Source organism: Mustela lutreola, chromosome 8 (genome assembly GCF_030435805.1).
Source record: "Mustela lutreola isolate mMusLut2 chromosome 8, mMusLut2.pri, whole genome shotgun sequence".
In the NCBI taxonomy this organism is placed as follows: domain Eukaryota; kingdom Metazoa; phylum Chordata; class Mammalia; order Carnivora; family Mustelidae; genus Mustela; species Mustela lutreola.
Genome location: NC_081297.1, coordinates 65,316,500 through 65,340,897, shown reverse-complemented (window position 1 = coordinate 65,340,897; position 24,398 = coordinate 65,316,500). Strand labels below are relative to the sequence as shown.

Below are 24,398 nucleotides of genomic sequence, written 5' to 3'. Positions count from 1 at the left end.
GATGAAGGAATCTGAATTTTATGTTTCTTTTTTTTCTTTAAACTTCCATGATTCCTTTTTTTTTTTTAAGATCTTACTTATTTTTTTGACGGATAGAGATCAGAAGTAGGCAGAGAGGCAGGCAGAGGGAGAGGGGGAAGCAGGTTCCCTGCTGAACAAAGAGCCCAATGTGGGGCTTGACCCCAGGACCTTGGGATCATGACCTGAGCCAAAGGCAGAGGCTTAACCCACTGAGCCACCCAGGCGCCCCTTCCGTGATTCTTTCTTAGTTTACTGTATATCCCATCATTATAACAGTTTTTAAAAATAGAAGTAAAAGTCCTATAACTCTACCAACTTAAGACATAATTAATTTATTTTCTGTGTTCCCTTGTGTTGCCCATCTACACGTATACATAATCTTAATAATTGTAAGCATGTGAGCATAATTTTGTAACATTCTTTTCACTTAAAGTTATCTTTGATTCACATCTCTATAACTGCCTACGCTATGCTAGTGTATACGTGTGTTCATTTAAGAATTTCGAACAATGGATCTGGAAAGAATAGGGATCTACCAAAGTTAATATGAAAGCATTTTGCTAAGGGAGATATTCTGCTGAAATCAAGGAATCAAGATGAGTACAGAAATTAGAATAATAATTGCTGCTGCCATTTATTGAGCCGTTATTGTATGCCAGAAGCTTTTATGCATATATCTCTAATCTGTATAATAATATCACTTGGAGTATTATGCACATTTTATAGATGAGAAAGGATGGGCACAGAAAAATATAATCTGCCCGAAGTCATACTTGGTATTAAGTGACACTTTTCTACTATACCCTGCTTCCTTATTCTGTGTCTCACCAGGTTTCTCTGTTTGCTTTTATTTTTCAGCCTTTGCTGTCCTAGGCTATACCTGTCTCCCTTTAGACATTGCTATCATAATTTGAGAGAGAGGATTTAAAAAAAAAAAATGACAACCATACTGTTTCACATGAGGATTTAGTCAGCTACTAGCTAGATGGCTTAACACCCTAACATTCTTCCTTACCAACCAGAAACATGAACAGTAAACTAGTAGTCACTAATCTAGTTTGCTACTGGTTCTTTTTTCCTAAATATATTGTAGAGTATCATCGAGTTATATGGTCTGTACTTACTACTTTAGAATTGAGATACTTTTTACCACTGGAAAGGAGCAGGAAGAAAAATTACCCTTTGTGATCCTGTTACAGACAAACAGCTTATATTCACATCCTGACTTCTTTTTTTTTTTTTTTTTTAAGATTTTATTTATTTATTTGACAGAAATCACAAGTAGGCAGAGAGAGAGGAGGAAGCAGGCTCCCTGCTGAGCAGAGAGCCAGATGTGGGGCTCCATCCCAGGACCCTGAGATCTTGACCTGAGCCAAAGGCAGAGGCTTTAACCCACTGAGCCACCCAGGCGCCCCATATCCTGACTTCTTAAAAGCCACTTCAGACTGTTGAAATATGAAATCTCATGTCTACTTGCTTTGTAAAGGACTCCTGGCAAAGAGGAACGCACCAAATTTGATTTAGTAAGCTAGTTCTTTCAATTAATTTTAACCTCTTTCATTCAACCCAGTGGGATGACCTGGCTACCTAACTGGGGCTTTTTGTTTCGTTCTGAGCTCACATATGGTGCTTGGGAATATGGGGCTCTCCAAAACCTATGAAACATAATTGATTTTCTGCTAATAAAAACTCTCTTGATTGTTTTTATGAGAAGGAAGTGTCTTTGGAGAAATAAAGATGTTTGCTTTGACTTTGCTTAGGTTTCTGCTTTGATTGGCTGGTGGAGTGAGAATAAACAAGTTCTAGGTTTTCAGCAAATGTAGTTAAGTACAAATATTTTCTAACATTACTGAGTGGTTTAGAGTATTGTTCCTTAAAATGATTAGCTATGGAATTGCCAGAAATGTGTTTCGTTATAACATTGTTTTCTAACGTAACAACCATAAGCAAATGATATTTAACATTTTTTTGGTACCAAGGAATATCAAAGGCAGTAGCTAGAATCAGTAATCTACATGTTAGATATATTAACCAAAGAGCTTGCTTCAGATGATGGGCATACAATATATGTGAGAGGTATGAATGGCAATACTACAGGAAAAACTATTCTGAGCAACTAAAGAAATTACATAAAAGCCTTAGAATCTTTAGAATAAATTGAGCAAATGGGAAGATAGTGAAAGTCTTGCTAAGGAGGGAAGGAGATACAGAACTTCAGACATTCACCAGTCTTTTCCCTTAGTGACAGTGACAAGTCATCTAAAACCATTTTTCGTGATTGAAGAAGACATGGAAGCTCTCTACACTGTTAGGAGGCTCAGGCTTAATAAGACCTACTGTCTTTCTAAACAAAGTTCCAGCTGTATTCAGCTGAGTTTTGTTAGCAGTTTCAGAATCGAGTGTATCTGATGCTTATTTTGGGGTGTTAACATTCAAGAGAACCTTGAGAGAACAGTTGCAAACTCAGTGCCCTCCTGTATTGGCAGGAGCAAGGTAACAAAGTCTGGCCTTCTGGATGAGCCTTTCAGCAGTCTCTGAGAGGACTCATCGCTTGCAGTAAGGCCTCTAAACTGTTCCCTCAAACCACAGGGACTTTTGAATCTCTTGGCCACAGAGCTATCCAGGGACTACCGTTTAGCTTAAGAACAGATGAAAAGCTTGAGGTTAAGTTTTCACATTGTTAGGAAGCTGTATAGTTAATTGTAAAAAAAAAAAAAAATAAGCCTCTGCCATTTATCTTTATGCTTAACATACTTTCCACTTTTGGGCTCTTCCCACCTTCTCTGTTTGGTGATACACATATTTCTCCAACATTTTTTTTTTTTTTTAAAAGATTTTATTTGGGGCACCTGGGTGCCTCAGTGGGTTAAACCTCTCCGTTTGGCTCAGGTTATGATCCCAGGGTCCTGGGATCGAGTCCCGCATTGGGCTCTCTCTGTTCAGCAGGGAACCTGCTTCCTCCTCTCTCTCTGCCTGCATCTCTGCCTACTTGTGATCTTTCTCTGTCAAATAAATAAATAAAAATCTTAAAAAAAAAAAAAAAGATTTTATTTATTTATTTGAAAGAGAGTGCAAGTGAAAAAGCACAAGCAGGGGGAGCCACAGAGGCAGAGAGAGAAGCAGGCTTCCCATAGAGCAGGTTGTCTACAGGGGCTCAATCCCAGGACCCTGGGATCATGACCTAAGTCGAAGACAGCTGCCTACCTTAACTGAGCCACCCAGGCACCCCCTCCCCAACTTTTTATTATGAAAACTTTCAAAGATACAAAAAAGATAAAAGGATAGTATTCTGTGTGTGTGTGTGTGTGTGTGTGTGTGTGTTGTGTTTTGGTGGAAACTCCTGGAAGTTGCAGGCATCATGACATGTCACCTCTAAATGCTTTAGCATAGGTGACCTAAACACGTGGTCATTCTACAGTACAGTTCTGCAGTACATCATGTGGATGTCCTTTTAACAAGAAAGGTGTTATTATGTTGTCTTTGTATCCGTCTCAGTCTGTCTGTGGTGATGCTATCAGCTGGGAGCGCCTGGGGGGGTGCACTCACCTGGGTCCCACATTACTTGTGATGAGCCTGTATTTGAGCTCATACTGTGACTGGATCAGCCCTGGTGGTTATGATTGCAAGACACACCTCAGCAACAGCCATCAGAGAACTTTGAAAAAACCCAAGGTTTATCACTTACATGCCCTAGAGGGTACACAACACGCCCCAGGCCACAACAAGGGGTGCTTCAACAGGGCACAGATTGGGGTTAACAGTAGGCTGCCTAAGGTTTTGTGGGTTCACTCTTGGTGAACTGAAAAATGTAAGAGCAAGAATTAAAGGGTGGGAAGGGAAAAGTAGGGTCCCTCGGGGCTTTCTAAAAGAGAGACTTCCTGTATGGGGCAGCCTGGATGTTGTATGTAGCTGGCAGTCTTGTTTATTTGAGATGTCTTTGCAATGGAGTCTCAAAAGCTTAAGTTCAGGCACTTACGTTACAATCAGAAAAGCTAACTGTCGGGCATTTATATTTTCACATTTGTTCATTTTTATATCTTAAAGACTAGTGGAAAATGTAAGGAAACTTGGAATTTGTATCAGGCTTTTTTCTGAGACAGGGTCCCAGCAGCTTCAATGAATGAATAGATTCCTCTGTCTGATTCTCGGCTGCCATCGCAGGACCTCTCAGTACATGTGATCAGTAGATGGCGAGACACTACAAACGACAAACAAGGAATAGCAGCGCCCACTGCTTTTCAGTGAGGGGGGCTTCTGGCATGAAAAAGTTAAACTTTTTTTTAATGATGAGTTTGGATGGCTGTCCATGCAACTGCCTCTGAATTTCTTACAATCATCAGTGAGTCAGTTGGAAAACAGAGTTTATTTAAATGGATACTCGTCATTCCTGCAAGGGAAAAAAAGAAAGCCCACACAATGTACTTCCTAACTCCTACTACCACAGAAATTCTGACTGTTACGGTGCAGAACTTTTTTCCTGCTAAACGCATCACATGATATTCTGCTTTTTCATAATAACGATTGTAAGCTGCAAAAAGCTTACTTGTTTGCTGAAGTCTTTTAATAAATATTTTACAAGCTTTGCCAGAGACAGATTTGTCATCTGGTGGACACAGTGTCTGCATCTTAAGGTGATTCAGCAACAGAAAAGAGGTGGTATCAAAACTGAGGCCTGGCAGCTCCTGTCCGTGGTGCTTTTGTTTTGCTTTTAGGTATTCCCAATGCTGCTAGGGCTCTTGGAGCAAGACACCGTCAAGGTGTGGGAAATGCTTTCTTAGCAGAGTACTGCTGCCCTACAATGGTTGCATCTACTCTCCAGTCTGGGGCTTTTGGATTAATATGCCAACCAAATTTATTTCATTACAAGTCTGTTTATTAACATCATATGTAATGGTGATCAGACCTACATTCTCTGGCACTTCACTATAAAGGATTTTGCTCCTTGAGGGATGGCGGCACCTTGTCCTTTTTTGGATTCCTCACACTGTAGTCTCTGTATTAACTACTTTGTGCTAATGTCACTACATACTGAACTAAATTGAATCAGTATTCATATATATGTATATGTTTATATGTGTATGTGTTTATGTATGTATGTGATTAATTTCACAATCAGAAGAGTACGACTTTTATTAACCCTATAGATACAGTCCTATTCAAAAGGGGAAATAAGGGGCTCCTGGGTGGTTCAGTGGGTTAAAGCCTCTGCATTTCGTTCAGGTCACATCCCAAGCCCCGAACATCGGGGCGCTCTGCTCAGCAAGGAGCCTGCCTCCTCCTCTCTCTCTCTCTGCCTGCCTCTCTGCCTACTTGTGATCTCTGTCTGTCAAATAAATAAATAAATAAATATTTTTTAAAAACCACCAAAAGGGGAAATCAGTATGAATAGCAAATTTAAAGAGAGTTGGAAAATTTCATGTCTACATAGATATTAAAATTTTAGATTTTATTTTCACCACTGATAAACCAATATGGTAAGAGAAATTACTTGGTATCAGGAAGTTGAAGACTAGGGCAGACTTGTTGCCTCTCTGTACGTTGAAGGTGGTTGGCTCTTTTATAAGGACACAGGAAGCTTTATGTGTCTGCAGACCATTTATATTTGCAATGGAGAAGATACAAATTACCCATTTAATATTCTTTTTCTGTAAAAAGCCTACCAGAAACCTTTAATTTCCTCTCTTCTGGATTACTCTTAAATGTTTACCTGATGCCAGCAAAATATATATATGATCTTTTTTTTTTTTTTTAAGATTTTATTTATTTTTTTGACAGAGATCACAGGTAGGCAGAGAGGCAGGCAGAGAGAGAGGAGGAAGCAGGCTCCCAGTGGAGCAGAGAGCCTGATGCGGGGCTCGATCCCAGGACCCTGAGATCATGACCCGAGCCGAAGTCAGAGGCTTAACCCACTGAGCCAGCCAGGCGCCCCTATATATGATCTTTTAATTACTTTGTCTTCTGACGACTAAAGCGCCAGAAACAAAACAACTGAGCAGAGGGAAAAAATAGAGCAAGAAAGAGGCAAACCAAAAGACAGACTGTTAACTGTTAGAGGACAAACTGATGGTTACCAGAGGGGAGGTGGGGGGAGGAGGGAGCTCAGTGGGTGATGGGGATGAAGGAGAGTACTTGTGGTGAGTGCATGCCAATGTATGGAAGTGTGAATCACTATATTGTACACCTGCAATTAATATTACACCGTATGGGGGCGCCTGGGTGGCTCAGCGGGTTAAAGCCTCTGCCTTTGGCTCGGGTCATGATCTCAGGGTCCTGGGATCGAGCCCCACATTGGGCTCTCTGCTCAACAGGGAGCCTGCTTCCTCCTCCCCGTCCGCCTGCCTCTCTGTCTATCTCTCTGCCTGCCTGTGAACTCTCTCTGTCAAATAAATAAATAAAATTTTTAAAAAATTGAGTTTAAAAAAAATATTGCACTATATGTTAACTCACTGGAATTTAAATAAAAACTTTAAAAAAAAAAAAAAAGACGAAAGTGCCAGTGACTTGATGGTGGTAAAATGTTGGAATATGCAGATCCTTATTGTGAATAAATTTACTATGCCCTCTAAGGGGTATTTCCTTGTAAAATGTATTAGAAGCAAAACTGTCCAATTTTACAGACCAAAATAAGAAAGATTTGAGCATGAATGTGGAAATACGGAACTTCCTTCCATAAGGACTTCTGCCTAGCACAAATTTAGTGGGAATTGTTCTGTAGCTTGCTACTGCCACCTACTGGTTCTCCATTCTTGGCCTTTACCTCCTGGTTTACTGTAATCCATAGAAATAAAAGGAAATTAGGTCTGTTTATTGGAATCCTTAAAATATTCTTTGCTGAGGGTGAGACAGAATTTTTATGCGGTCCACACAGGGTTTACTTTGTCGTATGCTTTTAGTGAACAAAGTCTTAGGTCTCACTCCACTGTTAACAGTGTGCTGCTTCTGTTTGAGTTTCTGACCAACGTTTTTTCCCTTTGTCATCTTTTCCTAGTTTAATGGATCGAGAAGTGGCATTGCTTGCTGAAATGGACAAAGTGAAAGCCGAAGCAAGTAAGACTGATCTGTAGTTTAAGCTGTTACCAGTTAGTAGGCATCTGCCTTTCAACTCTCTTAATAAAAGCTCGATCTAATTGCCACTAGAAGAGTTTATGTATGTATTTAAACTATCTCGAGCACTTGTACTGCCCTGTCATGTCAGTCCTTTCAGGTGAAACAACTTTACAAGAAACTGTTTTTTAATATTTTTGAATGTCAGCATTTTAATGTAAAGCGCAGTGTTTGGGGGACTGCTTCATAGTTTCTGCCACCACAGCCTCAGTTTGGAAAATAAAAGTATCCTCGCAGGTGCCTGGGCTTTGTTTTATTTTGTTTTTAGCTTCCAGTGATTATGGGGGTTTTTTCTACTTGGCAAAAAATGTTTGGCATCATCAGAGGTGACTTCACTAGATTCCCTACATGTTAGTGTGGTTGCTGATCTCTGAAATTTGTTTTCTCAGTTTTCGAACAGTCTTCACTCAGCGTCTGTGGTCACTAGGTCAGGGAATTCAATGGAAGGAGGTTGTAGGATACCATGACTAGGGTTCCTTGAAAGCCTACTAAAAGATTCTGGAAGAGTGGAGTCTAACTTGGGTAATTTGTGGGGGGGGGTTGTAGCAAAGAACCAGGTGATCTGGGTTTTTTTGTCATTTCTGAAAGGTTAGGTAAAAGATACACAGCTGTATGGAAAGAAAGGAATGTCAATTTCAGCTTCTACAATGGCATTGATTCCAGGCTTTTCAGCAGCCGGTTTTATCTTCATGTGTTGAATGCTAGATTTGTAATTAGCAGGGTTGTTTCTTTTAACCTGCTCTCAAACTGGTAAGAATGGAAATAGGTTGAGATGATGACTCACAATTAAACCATTTGTGTTTATGATCATGGGCCAGGGGAGGCATGGAGCTGAGTTCCATTTTGACCTGAAATGTTGAACAGGTACTCTCCACTGTTTTTCAAGGTGAGATTTCATTTAAATTGAATGGTATATCCTGAAATGTCTAAATGTGACCATTTTGGTCCATTCATGTACCTAGGTGTTCTATTTTGAAGATGAAGTTTCAGATAAAATAAAACTAGAAAAAGGACATAGTCCTTACTTTTGAGAAGGTGCTTTTTTTAAAAATAGAACTTTTATAGAAAATTCCAAACATATTTCAAATAGGCTAATTAACTGCCATCATCCAGTTTCAAGTAATTATCATCAATTCTCTCTCTCTCTCTCTCTCTTTTTTTTTTAAAAGATTTTATTTATTTATTTATTTGAAGAGACACAGCAAGAAAGGGAACACAAGCAGGGGGAGCAGCAGAGGAAGAGGGAGAAGCAGGCTCCCTACTAAGAGGGGAGCCCAATGCGGGGCTTGATTCCAGGACCCCAGGATCATGACCCGAGCCAAAGGCAGCCACCCAACCCATTGAGCCACACAGGTGCCCCTGTTATCATCAATTCTTGACCAATCTTATCAAATTAAGAGCTACAGAGTTTTACTTAATTTCATTGGTTGTACATTTATATCTCCTTTCTCTCATGCTGAAAACCCTGGTTCTCAGTGTCACTAAATGTAATTATTTACTGATACTATCAAGGAGGTGCTTCATTTTCTTTTTTACCCATAATAGTTTTATTAATTTGCATGTTCACAGTACTTCACAGTTTAGAGATTTTCTCTCATTCATCTATGATCTTCACATTAACCTTATGAGGTAATTAGGTTTTCCTATTTTTGTTTTCATTTAGTAAATAAAGAAACTAGTCCTTTGGAAAAACTGACTGGTCCTGAGTTATGTAGCTGGGTCCTCTGATATATGTGGAGATCTTGACTTGACACATTTCCTTCATGTTGAGATCTGTGCTTTTGTCTTAGAATCCTAGAGTGCCGGGACCTGAGAAGCAAGTGAATCTGGCAGAGAGGTTTTATCTTGGAAGCCAGATCAAGTAGATCATTTGTAACTGTTGGGCCTTGGTGTCAAGAAACTCTTATAGGCACATTCCTCACTTCCTGGGAAAGTATGTTCTTGGTTCACCTGCCGTGGATAGGGGCGCCCCGTGGGTGGCATACAGCGGCAGTTAGGCTCAGTAAAATTGCTCAAGACATTCAGCTCTCTGGGGTGCCTGGGTGGCTCAGTGGGTTAAGCTGCTGCCTTCGGCTCGGGTCATAATCTCGGAGTCCTGGGATCGAGTCCCACATCGGGCTCTCTGCTCGGCGGGGAGCCTGCTTCCCTCTCTCTCTGCCTGCCTCTCTGTCTACTGTGATCTCTCTCTGTCAAATAAATAAATAAAATCTTTAAAAAAAAAAAAAAAAGACATTTAGCTCTCTGGAATACCTTGTGTAGCTCTTGGAAAATTCTGTTTACTTTCTAACACAAATCTGACTAATTTCTAAGTAGGTTGCAGGATTCTATGTTTAACAGTTAGGAACTGAGTTTGACAGCACGCAACAGAGTGGCCTAAATAAATGTGAGTTTATTTTTCTTTCATGAAATGAAAGGTCCGGAGGTAAGGGATCAGGGTTGGCAGGACATTTTCAAAATGACACAAGGGACCCAGGCTTCTTTGTCTTTGTACCCAACCATCTTTCGAGATACCTCCTAAGGCTCTAGCTGAGGAGAGGCCAAATGTTACCTGCTGGCTAAGACTCCTTCAAAGAGCTGTCCTATAAACCCCGCCCTGTGACTTCCGCTTAGAGCTCAGTGACCAAACTGTGTGATAGCATAACCGAGTCATGGGATAACATGACTATCTTACCTGTAGCAAAGCCAAGAAAGGTAGATTTTTACTTAAGCAGATAGGTACCCCAAACACCGGACTTCCTGTAGGAAGAAGAGGAGAGTGCAGTGGCTAACAGTCTTTGCTACAGTCCACCCCTCAGCAGCCTGACATCCTTCTTTTTAAAAAATTGGAACACCCTCCCTTCATCCTCAATGGCAACACATCCAAAGATTCATCTAGTTCATATATTCAGTTGAAAGTCCAGAACTGCTGGACTTTCAGCTGGTCTGGATATGGCATGCTGTGGTCTGGGGTCCCATAAGTTAGAAGTTAAATGCCCCCTCCTCCAATGTTCTACAGATAGAGAAAAAAGAGGATAATTATAGTAGAACATTCCCACCTGATAAAGCAGTGATCTAATCTTACCAGGCAGGAATAGTAGAGCGCCTGCCCTTCTAACAGGGAAAGTTCCTTGGTTCATATGGCAGCACCTAGTTCTGCTTCCTTGGAGGATTTCTTTGGCTCACGTCCTCTGTAGCCCCTGGTTCTCTATTCTGAGAGATTTTCACCCATATTGTCTCTCATCTTCCATGGCCATATCTGAGTTCTATATCTGGGATCATGCCAAAGAATATACTTCTTAAAAGGCTGTAGACAATCCAAATATCCACCATCAGGGGACTTGGTGAATAATGATAGTGTAGGGGCGCCTGAGTGGCTCAGTGGGTTAAAGCCTCTGCCTTCGGCTCAGGTAGTGATCCCAGGGTCCCACATTGGGATCCCAGAGAGCCCACAGTGGGCTCTCTGCTCAGCAGGGAGCCTGCTTCCTCCTCTTTTTGCCTACTTGTGATCTCTGTCAAATATATAAATAAAATCTTTAAAAAACAATAATGATAGGGTAGCCACAGAGGAGACTGCAGTGTGGCTGGTAACCAGGGATGGAGATCCAGTGTATTAATAGCTAATGAACTTTGCGATACGTTAAGTAAAAATAGCTAAGGTAGAGGAGAGGGTCATGTGTATGTGTACTCCCATTCGTGAAGAGGGGAGAAAGGGAGAGAGATTTGCTGTGTGTGCACAGAATACCTTTGGAAAGATGCCAAGAGATTGTTAACACTGCTTTCTATTGGGGAGGGAACTACAAAGTCAGAAATAGGAAGGACCTTTTTACTTTTCATCTTGCACCCATTTATTCTAGTGAAATTTTTTACTCTGGGTACATATTTCTGTTTTAATTCATACGTTTCTTGATAAAAAGAATATTTTTTCAACTGGGAAGAAGAGAAAGAGAAATGACAAATGATTTATGAGTCTTTATGATTCATAAAAAGTGTTTACCATTTAACTGCCTTCAGAGTCTCTCAAGAAGGTGGGAACTGGACCTTTGGTATTTTCATTTTCTGGATGGGTGGGCAGCTAAGCCTTTGGCTGTCCAAATACATACTGCAAGGCCCATATTTCCAATTCTTCTTTATCCTATTTAGCAGAACATAAGAGTCCTACTCTCTTCTTCTCCACAGTGGAAATTTTGCTCAGCCGACAAAAGAAAGCCGAACTTCTAAAGAAGATGACTGATGTGGCTGTTCGAATGTCAGAGGAGCAATTGGTTGAGCTCAGAGCTGATATCAAGGTAAAACTTCCTTCTCTTTTCTGCCTTTCTTCTTACCCTCAGGGACTGAAGCAGCAGATCTCCATAATTCATGGCCATATCTAATCTATTGAACTCAAGATCTTCCCTTCTCAAACCTGGCCCTCTTCCATGTTCCCTTTCTCTGCAAGCGGTTCTGTCATCTATCTAGATGTCCAAGCTTAGGATATTTCTCCTTTCCCACATTAAATCTATCAACAGACACTGTCCGTTTGACCTCCTACTAAATCTCAGCTCTGACCTTTTCTCCTCATCTCCACCACCACCTTCATGGTCAAGCCACTGTTCTCTCTCATTTGGACTTCTGTCATGGCCTCTTAACTGATTCACCCTTCACTTTGCCACTGCCCCCCACCTTTCCCAGCCCTCCTGCACCTTAGTAACCTGCTTCAAACCTTCCATTGCTTTTAGGATAGAGACTGTAATCCTTAACATGGCCATTGGGCTCTGCAGGGTCTGGCTCTGCACCATCTCATTTCACACCATACCCCGCCTTGTTCTCTATACTCTGGCCATCTTAGCTTCTCCTTCCCACAAACATACTCTGTTTCCTCCTGCTAGAGGACTACTGCATGTGCTTTTTGACCTGTACAAGACACACACCCTACCCACTCCCAGCACACAGATAACTCATGACCCACCCATGCTTCCTGACTTCCCTGTCATATCCCCTCTTTTGTGTCATCCTAGCGTAGTTACCATTTAGTGTTCATTTGACTGATCTGTCTCCGCAGCCAAATGGCAAACTTTACAATGGCAGGAACTGGCGCGTCTCTAGTGCCTAGCATAGTGCGTTGGCACATAGTAGGTATTCAATAAATATTTAAATGGTTGGTTAATTCTGATTTTATAAGAGCAAAGTGAGCAGTTTGAGATGTTGCTTTTATTGTAATCTGTTTAGAACAATGACCTAGGTTCAGCAATCATACATTTTAAATTCTTATACAAAGAACAGTGTTTCTGAGACAAAGGGTAGAAACCTGCAAGAGGTTGAGGTGTTCGTGGGGAGTCGTAGACACTGGCATTCTAAATGATTGCTCATAACCTGTGAGCTGTGGGAACAAGGGGAATTGGCTATCCCTCCTCCTGAGCCCTTCACCTCTGCTCGGAACCCATGAGATTTCCTGCCATCTTTACAAGGAGGACTTGCTGCAGAGGCTGTTTCACTTCTTTGTAAAGTAATAACAGGTGGAAGATCCTCTAAGTCCTTCCAGGTGTCCTTGTCACCACCCTGACCCAGTCTTTCACTCCTTCCCCCTTAGACTCTATTGGGGTAAAATAACAAAACGATGCCCAGATGAAATTACCGTTTCTGATTAACTAGAACTATATTACTAAAAATTATAAAAAGTCATCTTCACATTGATGCCAGTCAGTCTCATTCAACTATCTGAGAGAAGCCGGAAACCCCTTTGGAATTAGATGAGAGTTCTGGCTCTCACAGGCTTCATCTGTTCTCCTTCCCACGTGGTTAAAAAGCTGCTAGAAATATTTCTGCAGGCTGACTAAGGATCTGTTTCACTCCACGTTTTCAGTGTACCGAAGTGGGTGCTGTGCAATTTAAATGTCTTATTTCCAGATCATTTTATTTCCGTCATTCCTGTTATGTCTCTGGCTCAACAAACCCTAGAATTTGTTTCAGAAATTACTCTCCGACTGATATTACATGTCTGAAGGCTTTATGTCAGAGGTTCATGGTTTTTTTCTAAGCCACAGTGTCCTCTGAAGCCTGAGGACTTCAAGGCTCAGAGGGAATTTTGATGTCTTCTTTCCCATCTATTGCTTCTAGATCCATCGCAAGGATTCTGATGCATTTGGTTGGAGCCCTTGACTATCCAAAATTGAATTAGACCACCTGATAGAGGGCTGCTCTGAGGAGTTCAGTTCTTGTAAATTATATCTAGGCCCTTAACTTGTCTTTTTGGCTTTCTTTTCATCTGGGGGAGCGGGGAAGATCCCAGGCTACTTTGGAGATTATTTACTGAAGGGTAACCCTGGAAGCACTTTACTCCTGACATGTTTCTAGTCGCACAGTCTCTGGTTAGTTTTGATCCAAGGGCTTGGTTACTTCTCAGCTTCAACTGCTTTAAAGGATTAAATTACTTGCAGCACAAACCCTTCTCATTTGCAGGGTTGTCTTTTTACATGAGTGATTTTCTATCTCAGGAAGTTGTCCCCATTTTGAGGACTATAACAAATTCTACTTCATAAAGGGCTGAAGTGAGTTTCCTAAGGAAGTTCCTATTACAGAATACCAAGCCATCTATTTACACGGGATCCCTGTTGTAACTTAGGAGTATATCTGCTGTCTCCACTTCTGTATAAAATGGAACAGTGTGGAGAGTAGCCAGCAGTGGAAAGATGGCCCTCTCCACTATGAACTTTTTCTTCTAGCTTTACAATTTATTTCTCTTGATTATATCTAATGGGCTTTGGCCATCACAGAGCATTTCATAAAGAATAGATTTCTCTTTGGACCTTAAGAAAGTGACTGGATTTCATCAGTCACCCAGCATAGGTAACATGATGGCCATTTTGCAAAAATTTGAAGCAGTAAAAAGAAGGCAGCGGGAAATAATTCTGTTTCATCTCTATATGGCAAGCTGCGGTTTCCGCTTGTCTCACCTGGAAGCTTTCCTTTGTCCTTTCTCCAGCACTTTGTCAGTGAGCGCAAATACGATGAGGATCTGGGACGAGTAGCCCGGTTCACCTGTGATGTAGAGACCCTAAAGAAGGACATTGAGTCATTTGGACAAGGTAAGAGGGTGCGGGATTCTGGGCGCTGGCAATGGAGACTGAAGTTGTGGCTTCTCCACTGATTCGTCTTTAGTGCCTCTTGTGTTTTTGTTTGCTTGTTTTTGGGAAAAGTAATTCTGAAATCACCAGATGCAGAGTCTTTGACTCAGAAGATGGTTGTTTTCCAGCTCCCTAAATTTGCAGTGTTTTCGGGCTCTGGAGTCAGACCAAATTTGAATCATTGCCTTTACATTAACCTCTAAGGCATCATTTCACTCCTCTCCCAAATGGAGATAATAGGTGCTTAAATAATGGCTGTAAGGGGATGGGGTGCCCTCCCCTAACTTGAGAGCTTATAGGGACACATCAGTCAAACACTGAACTCAGCTGCTTTGTTCTTTCTGCGTCAGAATAAAGTGAAGGGTTGAACCTAGAGCCGTGATTGTGAACTAAGCATCAATCTGGGCTAAAAACCAAGACAAAAAAATGTAAGAGGTAGATTTAAGTCATTGAATTCTGACAGAATTTGAAGTGAAAATGTTCATATATCTCAGGTACATTGGTATTTTGAATTTGGGGTTATTTTTGTAGAAAGAACCTTGGGATGATACATTTTTGTTATAAAGACTAGTTCTGTTCATGTTTAACTAATCTTGATTATATCTTGCATCATACAAAATTTTTTTAAAAAAGGATTTAGCTTTCTATTTACCTTTTTTCTTTCTTTGTGAAGTCAGTACTTGAGAATGTTCCTGCATAGGAAACTGAACATATGGCCCATACTATTGTTCCTAGGCTTAGTCAGCTGCTGGAGCCGTAGCCAGGAATTTTGTAGGAAACGCTGAGAAGTCATTAGTTGGTAGGGGAACGATTACTCTGCTTTTACACTGTTCTCTTGTCTCTGCGAGTTCCTTTACAAAGCAGTGGGTATTCACTAACTGGAATTTAAATAAAAACTTGAAAAAAAAAAAAACAACCCAAAGCAATGGGGATATGGAAGGAGTGGAAGAAGAGAGCAGAAGGGACATTTTGCTTCCTGTTACCGATTTTATAAGCTTACCTTTACAACTGCTCAGGTAGACAGTTCTTTATCTTAAGTTGCTTATTGTGAAATAGGGAAAACCTTACCCATCATGCTCTTCCGTCATATGACGACATACTTCTCGTGTTTTCATTCAGTGTCCCACCCAAAGAACAGCTATTCAACCAGATCCCGGTGTAGCTCAGTGACATCTGTGTCCTTGAGTGGCCCGTGTGATGCCTCTGCTGCTTCCTCTTCCACCTGTGCCTCTGCTTCCAGCCTTACAAGCGCTAACAAGAAAAACTCGGCACCAGGAGAGACTCCCGCAGCCCCCGTCAGCTCAGGCAGCCGGCCCTACCAGCCTCATAGAGAGGTAACCCAGCAGCCCCGCAGAGCCCAGCCCACCCAAGCCCTCATTCAACATTACCGGATTGCCGCCGTTCGAATGCTGATAGCTCAGTCCATTACCTTCCTCTCTTGATGCCCATTCCACACCTATTTTGAATCCCTCCAGCCCCATTTAGTTCCAGAGAAAGCATTTGGTACGTCTGTTCCAAACCACCAGCTAGCTTAGATCTCCTGTTGCCAAGACAGCTGACTTTCGGAAGTTGGCGGCCGTCCTAGCTTTTGTAGGTAGGATTGCCTGGTAATTAGTCACTGGGACCCATGCCCCCATCTCGAGGTGGAGGCACGGCATAGTGGCAGGCTCAGCGGAGGGCGCCTGTTGCAGCTTTCTAGAAGCCCCCGTGTGGAGTAGCTTGGGGAGATGGCATGAACCTGGTGGCATGGGGGCCCAGCACCAGGAAGCTGAAGCGTGATCCGTAGTGTCTTTTCCTGGTTTGAAGAATGTACACCAGAGCCATCCAAGACAGTGCTGTGCAGAACTGGGATTATGTTGGAAGAGGAGGACAAAAATAAAACCCCGTGCCGCAAGCCTTCTGGGTTGTAACGTGAAAGATGGCCTGAATGTCACAGTGGCGGGATTTAATCTATGGCTGATGATACATAGCAAAGCAGATTACAGTGATGTTTATTTTATTTTTCCAGATGTTTGTTATCTTTACAAATGGCTTGTGATCCACAGAGTTCAGTCATGTGATAAGATGGTTGCCCAATTGAGGGTTGGAACAGCCCAGAGAATGTTCTTTCCTCCTTCTTAGCTTTCTTCTTGTGCCTAGCTAAAGAAAAGTGAACTCCTCTCCAGTGGAGAGCCTAGGGGTGGAAGGTGGGACAGAAGTAGCGAAGGACTTCTTAATTCTGGGGTAGGCACTAGGTCGGATCGGCTGACACAATTCTGGGAGTCTTGAGAGATAACGGAGTCCCGAGCGTGGGATACCACAATTTAGGCTTTCAGAATATTCCTGTAAGCTGAACTGGAACAGGGTGCCATAATGCCACAGTGCTTTAAACATTGTATTCTTTTATCCTCAGGTATTGCCGGGGAACAGACGAGGAGGACAAGGCTACAGGCCACAAGGCCAAAAGTCCAATGATGCCATGAACCAAGGGCGACATGACAGTGTGGGTCGTTACAGAAATAGTTCCTGGTATTCATCTGGTTCCAGGTACCAGAGTGCTACATCCCAGGCATCAGGAAACGTTAGCGAACGGAGCCAGGCCCCCTCTTCAGGGACCAATGGAACTGGAGCCAGCATGGAGCCCAGCCCACCCAAGCCCTCATTCAAGAAGGGGCTCCCCCAGCGCAAACCTAGGACCTCTCAGCTTGGGGCTGTGAACTCTTGAGGGCAGTTCTGCTTGGCCTCTCTCCTCTATTCCACACAATTCAACTTGGTAACTGGACCTATTAGGAAACTTATAGTTAGATGTAATAACAAAAAGAAGTTTATGCATATCACTTTTTATGCCATTCTAAATATTTTTGGTTTCTTCTCTCCTCATTTCCCCTTTACTGTTTTTGAAGGGGAAGCTGTTTTTTCCCCCTTGACCTTTCCCAATGATATGGATTGATTCTGATTGGTCATTTCCACCGGGACTCACAGGCCACTGATGCCCAGGTTTCCCCAGGGTCAGCAGTGCCCTTCCTGGTGCACCAGACCTTTCAATTGCCCAGGAGGCCTTCCTCAGCACCACCCTCCCATTCAGGCTCTCAGGAGGAGGAGGAGGAGGTGGGTCAGAGCTAGTCCGGCTGCTTCTCCAGGCTCAGCAGAAGCTGCACATTGCTATCAGGTGCCCTCTACACGACAGTATAACCAGGAAAGGCAGGGAGGGGATTGTGTCCAGCACTGAATTAGCCAGAGAAGGGGATATTGAATTGGCAAAAAGGAAGGAACACTAGAAAACATGAGAATCTGCCTGTGCTCCCAGAGCGTGCCTGAGATAGACCCCCAGATCAGGGTTTCAGTCTCCTGCTTGGCATCGTAGCTTAACCTGTGGTCGCTTCAGAATGCCCAGAGTCTTGTTTTCCTCTCTTTTTAGACTGCAGAGCAGTCTAGGGAAGCCTACAGGAGAGTAGCGTTTAATTAAAGGGGAAAAAAAGTATTTCTTTGTTTCAGTGTTTGAAGACTTTTGTTGTTACTGTTCTCCCTTTTTTCCCCCGAATCCTCTTCTGATCCTCAACCACATTTATAGCAATATAATTAGTGTTGATCTAAGGTGTTACCCATCAAAAAATTGCCGCGGTCTTTATAGTTGAATAAATAAAAACAACTGCGTGAATGTTTCCACCTTTGTTTCAAGGCAACAAATGCCTTCATTTCATTATCCGGTTTTGTTTGGGCCTCATGGGGTGGGAGTCAGTCGGGCAGCTTGTTCGGGGCTTAAATGAGGGTAGCTGATTCCTAAGTCATCTGTCGGCCAAGCGGCACCCGGTGAAAACAGGAAGGCCAGCATGAGCAAATGCAGCTGTTCCTTGTGGGAGCAGATTTGTAGTACAGGGAACGGTGACTTTCCAAAGGGAGCTCACCAGTTGAGAAAAACCACAGCTGCCAGCAGCTCTCCCGGGCAAGCCCTCCCCTCCGCTCCCTGTCCCTTGACAGGCATGGTGAATGTGACAGTGTAATTGAGCACCTGCGTGTAGCAGGTGGCTCAGGGGCCAGGCCCCTCCACCCTACACCACCCCCAGCATCTGTGATCGAATGACAGCAGAGCTTTCTCCTCCAGAGTCTGCAGGCCGGACCATGAGCGGCAGTGGTGCAGAACTTAGCCGCCTTGGGGCTTCCCTTGGCTCTTCGGCTGCAGCTTGGCTGCCGGGGTTCAGGTTGGATGAACAGATTGAGAGAGGGAGAAAGAGAGAGGGAGCGAGCGTGTGTGTGTGTGTCTTTCAGTAAAGAAAACAGTAGTCAAGGAATATTGGGAAGCCATTTTCTAAAGGGCTGATCACCTCATTTCGGGGCATTTGTCCAACACCACCACCAGCCTGCTGGGGGTCAGGGAGAAGCCCTCCTTTTCTGATTAACTGCTCCCCTATACTTTTTTTTTTTTTTTTTTAAAGATTTTATTTATTTATTTGACAGAGAGAGATCACAAGCAGGCAGAGAGGCAGGCAGAGAGAGAGGAGGAAGCAGGCTCCCTGCTGAGCAGAGAGCCCGATGCGGGGCTCGATCCCAGGACCCCGGGATCACGACCTGAGCCGAAGGCAGCGGCTTAACCCACTGAGCCACCCAAGCGCCCCTGCTCCCCTATACTTGATAGAAAATCCAGAGACTGAAGTGACCTTGAAGGATTATGAGGTCTATCCCTGTATCCCGGTGAGACTGTATTTAACCTCCTAGGCAAATGGGAGGCCACATGTTTGTCAAAACCACTTTGAAGAGAGTGCCGAGCTGGCTCAGTCAGTAGAGTGTGTGACTCAATCTCAGGGTTGTGGGGCCTGCATGGCTAAGTTGGTTGGGCCTCCTCTGACTCGGTTTCAGTGAAGGTCAGGTCATGATCTCATGGGTTGTGGGATCAGGCCTGATTTGGGCTCCTCAGCGGGTAGTCTGCTTGGGCATTCTCTCCCTCGGCACCTCCCCCCACTCTCTCTCTCTCTCTCCCTCAAATAAGTAAGTAAATCTTAAAAAAAAAAAAAAAAAAAAAAAAAAGTATACAACTTAGATCTCTTTCCATATCAGTATGCCTAAGTATACCTTGTTCTTTCTATGGCTGCATAATATCACACTATATAAACTGAACATAATCAACCAGTTCCTAATGCTAATGATGGTTTTCAGTTTTTTGTTGTAAGTATTGCTGAAATGAACATCTTGTAATACATATATAATTTTTACTTGTGAGCGTGTATCTGCAGGGCAGATTCCTAGGATGGAATTGCTGGGCCATATAGTGATTTAAAAAGCCCTCTTAGGGGCGCCTGAGTGGCTCAGTCAGTTAAGCATCTGCCTTCTGCTCGAGTCATGATCTCTGGGTCCTGGGATCGAGCCCACATCGGACTCCCTGCTCCACAGGAAGCCTCCTTCTCCCTCTCCCACTCCCCCTGCTTGTGTTCCCTCTCCGCTGTGTCTCTCTCTGTCAAATAAATTTTTTAAAATCTTTTAAAAAAAAAAAAGCAAGAAAAAGCCCTCTTAAAGATACATGGATTCACACTCTCATCAACAACCTTTGGGGGTGCTTTGTACAGTTGCTAAGCTAGAAGCTAAGAGAGGTGAGGGTAAGTGAACTAAAGACCTTCAAGGGGCTGATACCCTAGTTGGGGGAACTGACACAATGAATAAAATGCTAGGAGGTGGTAGCATTACATGAAAGAACCCCCCCCCTCAATTTGGTGTGAGGACAGCAGAGGACATACCACGCTGAGGGCTGGGACATGCGCTTACAATAGGACTACACCAAGGAATGCTCAGGCCTTTGTTCAGTGGCTTATAGATACAGTGACTTCCTATTTCAGAATCCCCAGCCAGGGTACACTCATGAGCGTTCAAAGCATGTATGAGGAAAAGCAAAACAAGCTCTTTTGGATTGGGCGTGACCTGGAAAAGCCAGCCAGCAGTCATCCTCTCCAGTCCGGGAATGAACCTGTACTTTTGGAGATCAGCGAAGTAATGTTATGTTGCCCCCTGGAAATTCTGCCACCTCACCTAACAAAATGAGGATCTGGTTTGCCTGATGCATACGGTTCAACCCACCTTCTTGTCCCACCTGGTGGGGATTAGATCCACAAAGTAGCACACTTCATGGAAGAAACAGTTGTTCAGATCACATAATCGGAGGTCACCCACCAAGAAGCTGTTTTGTCACTGTTTCGGCCAGTTCAGAGTATCAGAGCAAATCCTCATAGCCAGAACCGTTCCGTCGGTCAAACTCCACTTCTGGTAGCCACGGGAGCACATTCCTTCAAACACAGGCACCTACTGTGTGCTGGCCACCATGTTGAGTTTTGAGGCAAAGATAAATCGTTCCAGCTCTTTCCTCAGCCACTTTGCAGGTGGAGGGAAACAGAGCTCTTAGCTCTTTAAACTCTTGGAAGCCGTGTCTGGTGGCTATGCAGCAGAGTGGGAAGACCCAGGACTTTGGAGACACCTACTTGGATTTTAATTCTGGTTTCCCAGCCTGCTAGCTCTGTGACTGACTAGCCTTGGGCAAATTACATCCCATCTGTGAGCCTCTTCCTGAACTGTAAGTGGACCCAATGGTAACTATTTCCCAGACGGAGTAGGGGATGGATAGCTAACCAGGAGCTGCTAACTCAGACCCTGGTGTCTGAGCTAACCAGTAACAAACTGAACATTTACTCACCAGAACTTCTTTGCTTCTCTCTCTCTTGCCCTGTTCAAAAGTGTCTGAAAGACTTCCCCTATCTCCAGCCAGACCGACCTGTTAAAAAAGGTTAAAAAAAGAATGACTTCATTATCCTGTCCCTTCTGTAGTTTTTCTCCAGCATGCCTATCCCCCCAGCACAGTGCGCTCTGGACCTCTCTTGTCTGTCTGACACACTGTCTGAGAAGCCCACTGCCACCCCCCATTTCTGAGCTCTTGGTGGGGGCGGGGGGTGTGGGCAGGGGGCAGGCCAGAGGCTGATGGGGCTGGCCTGGGTGAACAGTTGCACAGCAGCGTACCCAGGGGAAAGCGGGGGAACGTTCCTTCAGTCCAGGTGCCGAGGCTGCTTTGTTACCTGCCCTGCTCCTCACCCAGGGGGAGACGCTATATGACAGATGTTCCTGGGTAAGGAAACCCACCCACCATCACTACCACCAGCACAACTGTTCCCCAGCCCGCCCGCCCCTTCACTGCCGTCAAAACAGCAGGAACAAATACCACCCACTCTGATTCCTCAAGGAAAAAGTCAGGTCTCCTTTTTATGTCTCTCTTCAACTTAACCAGTTAGGCTTTCTCTATACCTTACTTTCAAACAAATCCATTTTCTGGTGTTGCTAGAACACGCAGATTGACATTGAAATCGCTCAGACTCACTCCCTTGCGGGCAGGCCGGACCCGGTAGAGTCCCCTCCCCATGGGGCTGGGGAGCCAGCAGTCCCCTATAGTAGCTCCCCATAGTTTGGGGGCTGGGTTGCTGGGCACTCAGGACAGGTCACTATCTGCATACTCATCAAAAGGGCCGTGTCCCCTTTGAATAGGCTGTTAACCAAAGGGTAGGAGAAAGCACTCCAGCACAATGGCGTGTCACAAACTGTCAGCCTAGTCAAATCTCAATTCAGGCCTGGTTCCTCCACTTACTAGCCATATAATACACAGCATTTTCCACATCTGTACATAAAACCATCCATCTTCCAGGATTCCCTCCTTTGAAAATGTATTATGATTTACTCACACTAGTTGGGATCCTCCACAAACAGAAAAGGAATCACTTAGAATGAGATAGCCAAGGAGTGGCCAAGTACTGGAGGCCTCAAAAATTTCCCCCAAATGTTTGTTTTGGTGGAGTTGGGGAGCCTTCTGGGAGGCTTGCTCCTCAGCTCATTTCTGTGTTCCCAGCCCCCATGGCGAGGACAAGCACTTACGGGGACTTTGATAACAATCCCAACCACCTACTAAGCTCATCTCAACAGTCCTTTGAAGAAAGATCAATTCACAAATGAAGGAACTGATGCTCTTGGAGATTCACACCCACCTCACTCCTTCCCCCCAACCCCACCAAGGTCATCAGTGGCAGAGCTACAATTCAAATCCAGACTCCCCTGACTTGGAAACCTGAGATTTTCCCACCACTCAGCACAGGCTTGGAAGCAGAGCCTGGCCACAGGCTGAGAGAGCTGGGCTGGAAACAGACCTGGGGACCTACAGGAAGGAGGGAGAGAGTGGGAAGAGGGGAGGAGACGGGAGGGCCCCTGGGCTCTGTTCCTCGACAGCCACCTGCTCTTACCCCCTGCACACAGTGACTGACTCCGCCTACGCTTTGGGGGGTGGGGTGCTTCTTCCATCTTTTGTGTCTCGAGCGGTTTTTCCCTTGCTTTGCTCTTCCCTTCTCTCTCTCCTAGTTCCTTTTGTAGATAATACTCCCACGGGCCTCCCACGGCAGCTCCAAAATGCAGCCTCCTGAGTTTCTTCTTCTTGATAATGGCTTTGAGCTGTCTCTGAACAGGGCTCCCTCGACCTTCCCCTCCCTGTGACTCCCCACCATGACCCAATGACTTAAGAGTTGGAGGGATGGAAGAGGAAAGGGGCTTACTGTGCTCCCTGACCTCCTTCTCAGCTCCTCCCCCACCCCATCTGTCCCCACCCCCACATAATTGTATGGTGGGGGAGGGGAGGCATGGAAGGAGGAGGCAAGGAATCTCTTACTGTTAGCCAAGGGGGCCTATAGGCCAAGTCTGGCAGGAAGACCTGAGAGACTAGGTAAGGTGGAAGAGGGAAGAGAGCAGGAGACCCTATGCCTGAACACTTACTTGCTTCTGAGCCGAAAGGGCACCATAAATCAGACTGAGGGACTTGGGCAGTGTCCCCAACCCCACTCCTCCTGCTTGGCACAAAGTTAATGCTCCGGAAACGTAACCTATAATTCTTTGTAGCACCCTGCATTCCATCTACCCCCTGCTCACCCTGACCCGAGATATCTGCTTTGGGTTTGTCTTAATATCTAAACCAGTGTCTTTAATAAGCCAAATCAGCCTAGGCTGATGAGCTGGAAGCCTGAAAATCTGAACACTTGGGGCTTAAATGGGTGACAGGAGGGTCACCAGGATCTGCTTACACAGTCCTGGGTAACCAGTCCTTGTGAGTGTCCACACAGCTAGTCTGAGCTGCTTTCTGGGCCCCTGCTGGGAGATGGCTGGGGTAGGGGTTGGGCCAAGGGTGAGGAAGTGGGGAGGGGCGACTCTGGACCGGGCTGTCAGGCTTGGAACCCTGGTTCTGCCAATTACCAACCTGATTACCTTGAGCAAGTCCCTCCCCCTTGCCCATTCTCTCTCTCTCTCTCTGCCTCTGCCTCTGTTTCTTCATTTGTGAATGAAGTGTAAATAGTATCTACCTTGCTTGTTTCCCAGGAACCCTATGAATTTCAAAGTCAGATGGCAAACATTTACATGATGCAAATGCCACACGTTGTTCTAACTCCTTTGCTCATGTAATCTTCCTGACAAGCCTCTGGGGTAGTTAGCATGTATTATCATCCCCATTTCACGAAGGAGAAGATGGGGTCCCAGAAGGAAAATCACACAGACAGCAAGTGGCTGGACTATTGTCAGACCAAGTGCAGGGTTTCAACCACAGTCTTGTCTCCAAGGATGCTGACTGCTGAACTGCACCCTGTCCTAGCAGAATGTTTGAGTAGAGTGGAGGGCACGTTCATGGGCTTGGGGGAGGGCTGACTTTGCTTGTGGAGGTGGGCGTGGGGAGCATGATCTGCAGGTTCCTTGGGGTCATTCGTTCTGGGAGCAAGATTCCAGGATTCAGAGGACTTGGCGGAGAAGGGCCCTTCCTCCCTTTTCTCCCAAAGCACCAGCTCATTTAAATACAGGTGTCTGGGGCTTTGGACCTTGTTGCTGATGGAGGGGTGGGTGGGGCAGGCGACACTCCTTTCTTTCCGACGCCCGCGGCTGTGGATATGTCTCTTAGAGTGGTGGAGGTGCTGGGCCTCCCGCTTCACTCGGTGAACAAATTGCTGTTTTGGCCCCGGCGGCTCCTGTGGGCGCGGGCGGTAGCCGCGCTCGCTGGCAAATCGTGGGAGGGAGGAGGAGCGGCGCTGGCAGAGCGAGCCTGGGGGGACCGAGGCAGCGCGAAGACAAGCTACAGACTGCCACCCCGGCCCCGCTCCACTCCGCCCCGCCCGGGCCCCCGCCCCCCCCACCCCCTCACGGGAGGGGGTCCCTGAGGCCACCGAC

General features: G+C 44.7%; 1 protein-coding gene and 1 long non-coding RNA gene across 2 annotated transcripts in view; one reads left to right on the top strand and one right to left on the bottom strand.

Moving 5' to 3' along the window:
• SPATS2 (spermatogenesis associated serine rich 2) overlaps positions 1-17,847 on the top strand; it is a 146,039-nt gene extending 128,192 nt beyond the window's left edge. Inside the window, exons 9-13 of the mRNA XM_059185446.1 lie at positions 7,010-7,068; positions 11,281-11,390; positions 14,063-14,165; positions 15,324-15,538; positions 16,597-17,847. Of these exons, the coding sequence (XP_059041429.1) occupies positions 7,010-7,068; positions 11,281-11,390; positions 14,063-14,165; positions 15,324-15,538; positions 16,597-16,908 (799 nt within the window). The 3' untranslated portion in view covers positions 16,909-17,847. The remainder of the gene's footprint in view (positions 1-7,009; positions 7,069-11,280; positions 11,391-14,062; positions 14,166-15,323; positions 15,539-16,596) is intronic.
• LOC131838799 (uncharacterized) overlaps positions 1-24,398 on the bottom strand; it is a 42,260-nt gene that overhangs the window by 14,456 nt on the left and 3,406 nt on the right. The window contains exon 2 of the long non-coding RNA XR_009356705.1: positions 20,857-20,934. This is a non-coding gene — a long non-coding RNA (uncharacterized LOC131838799). The remainder of the gene's footprint in view (positions 1-20,856; positions 20,935-24,398) is intronic.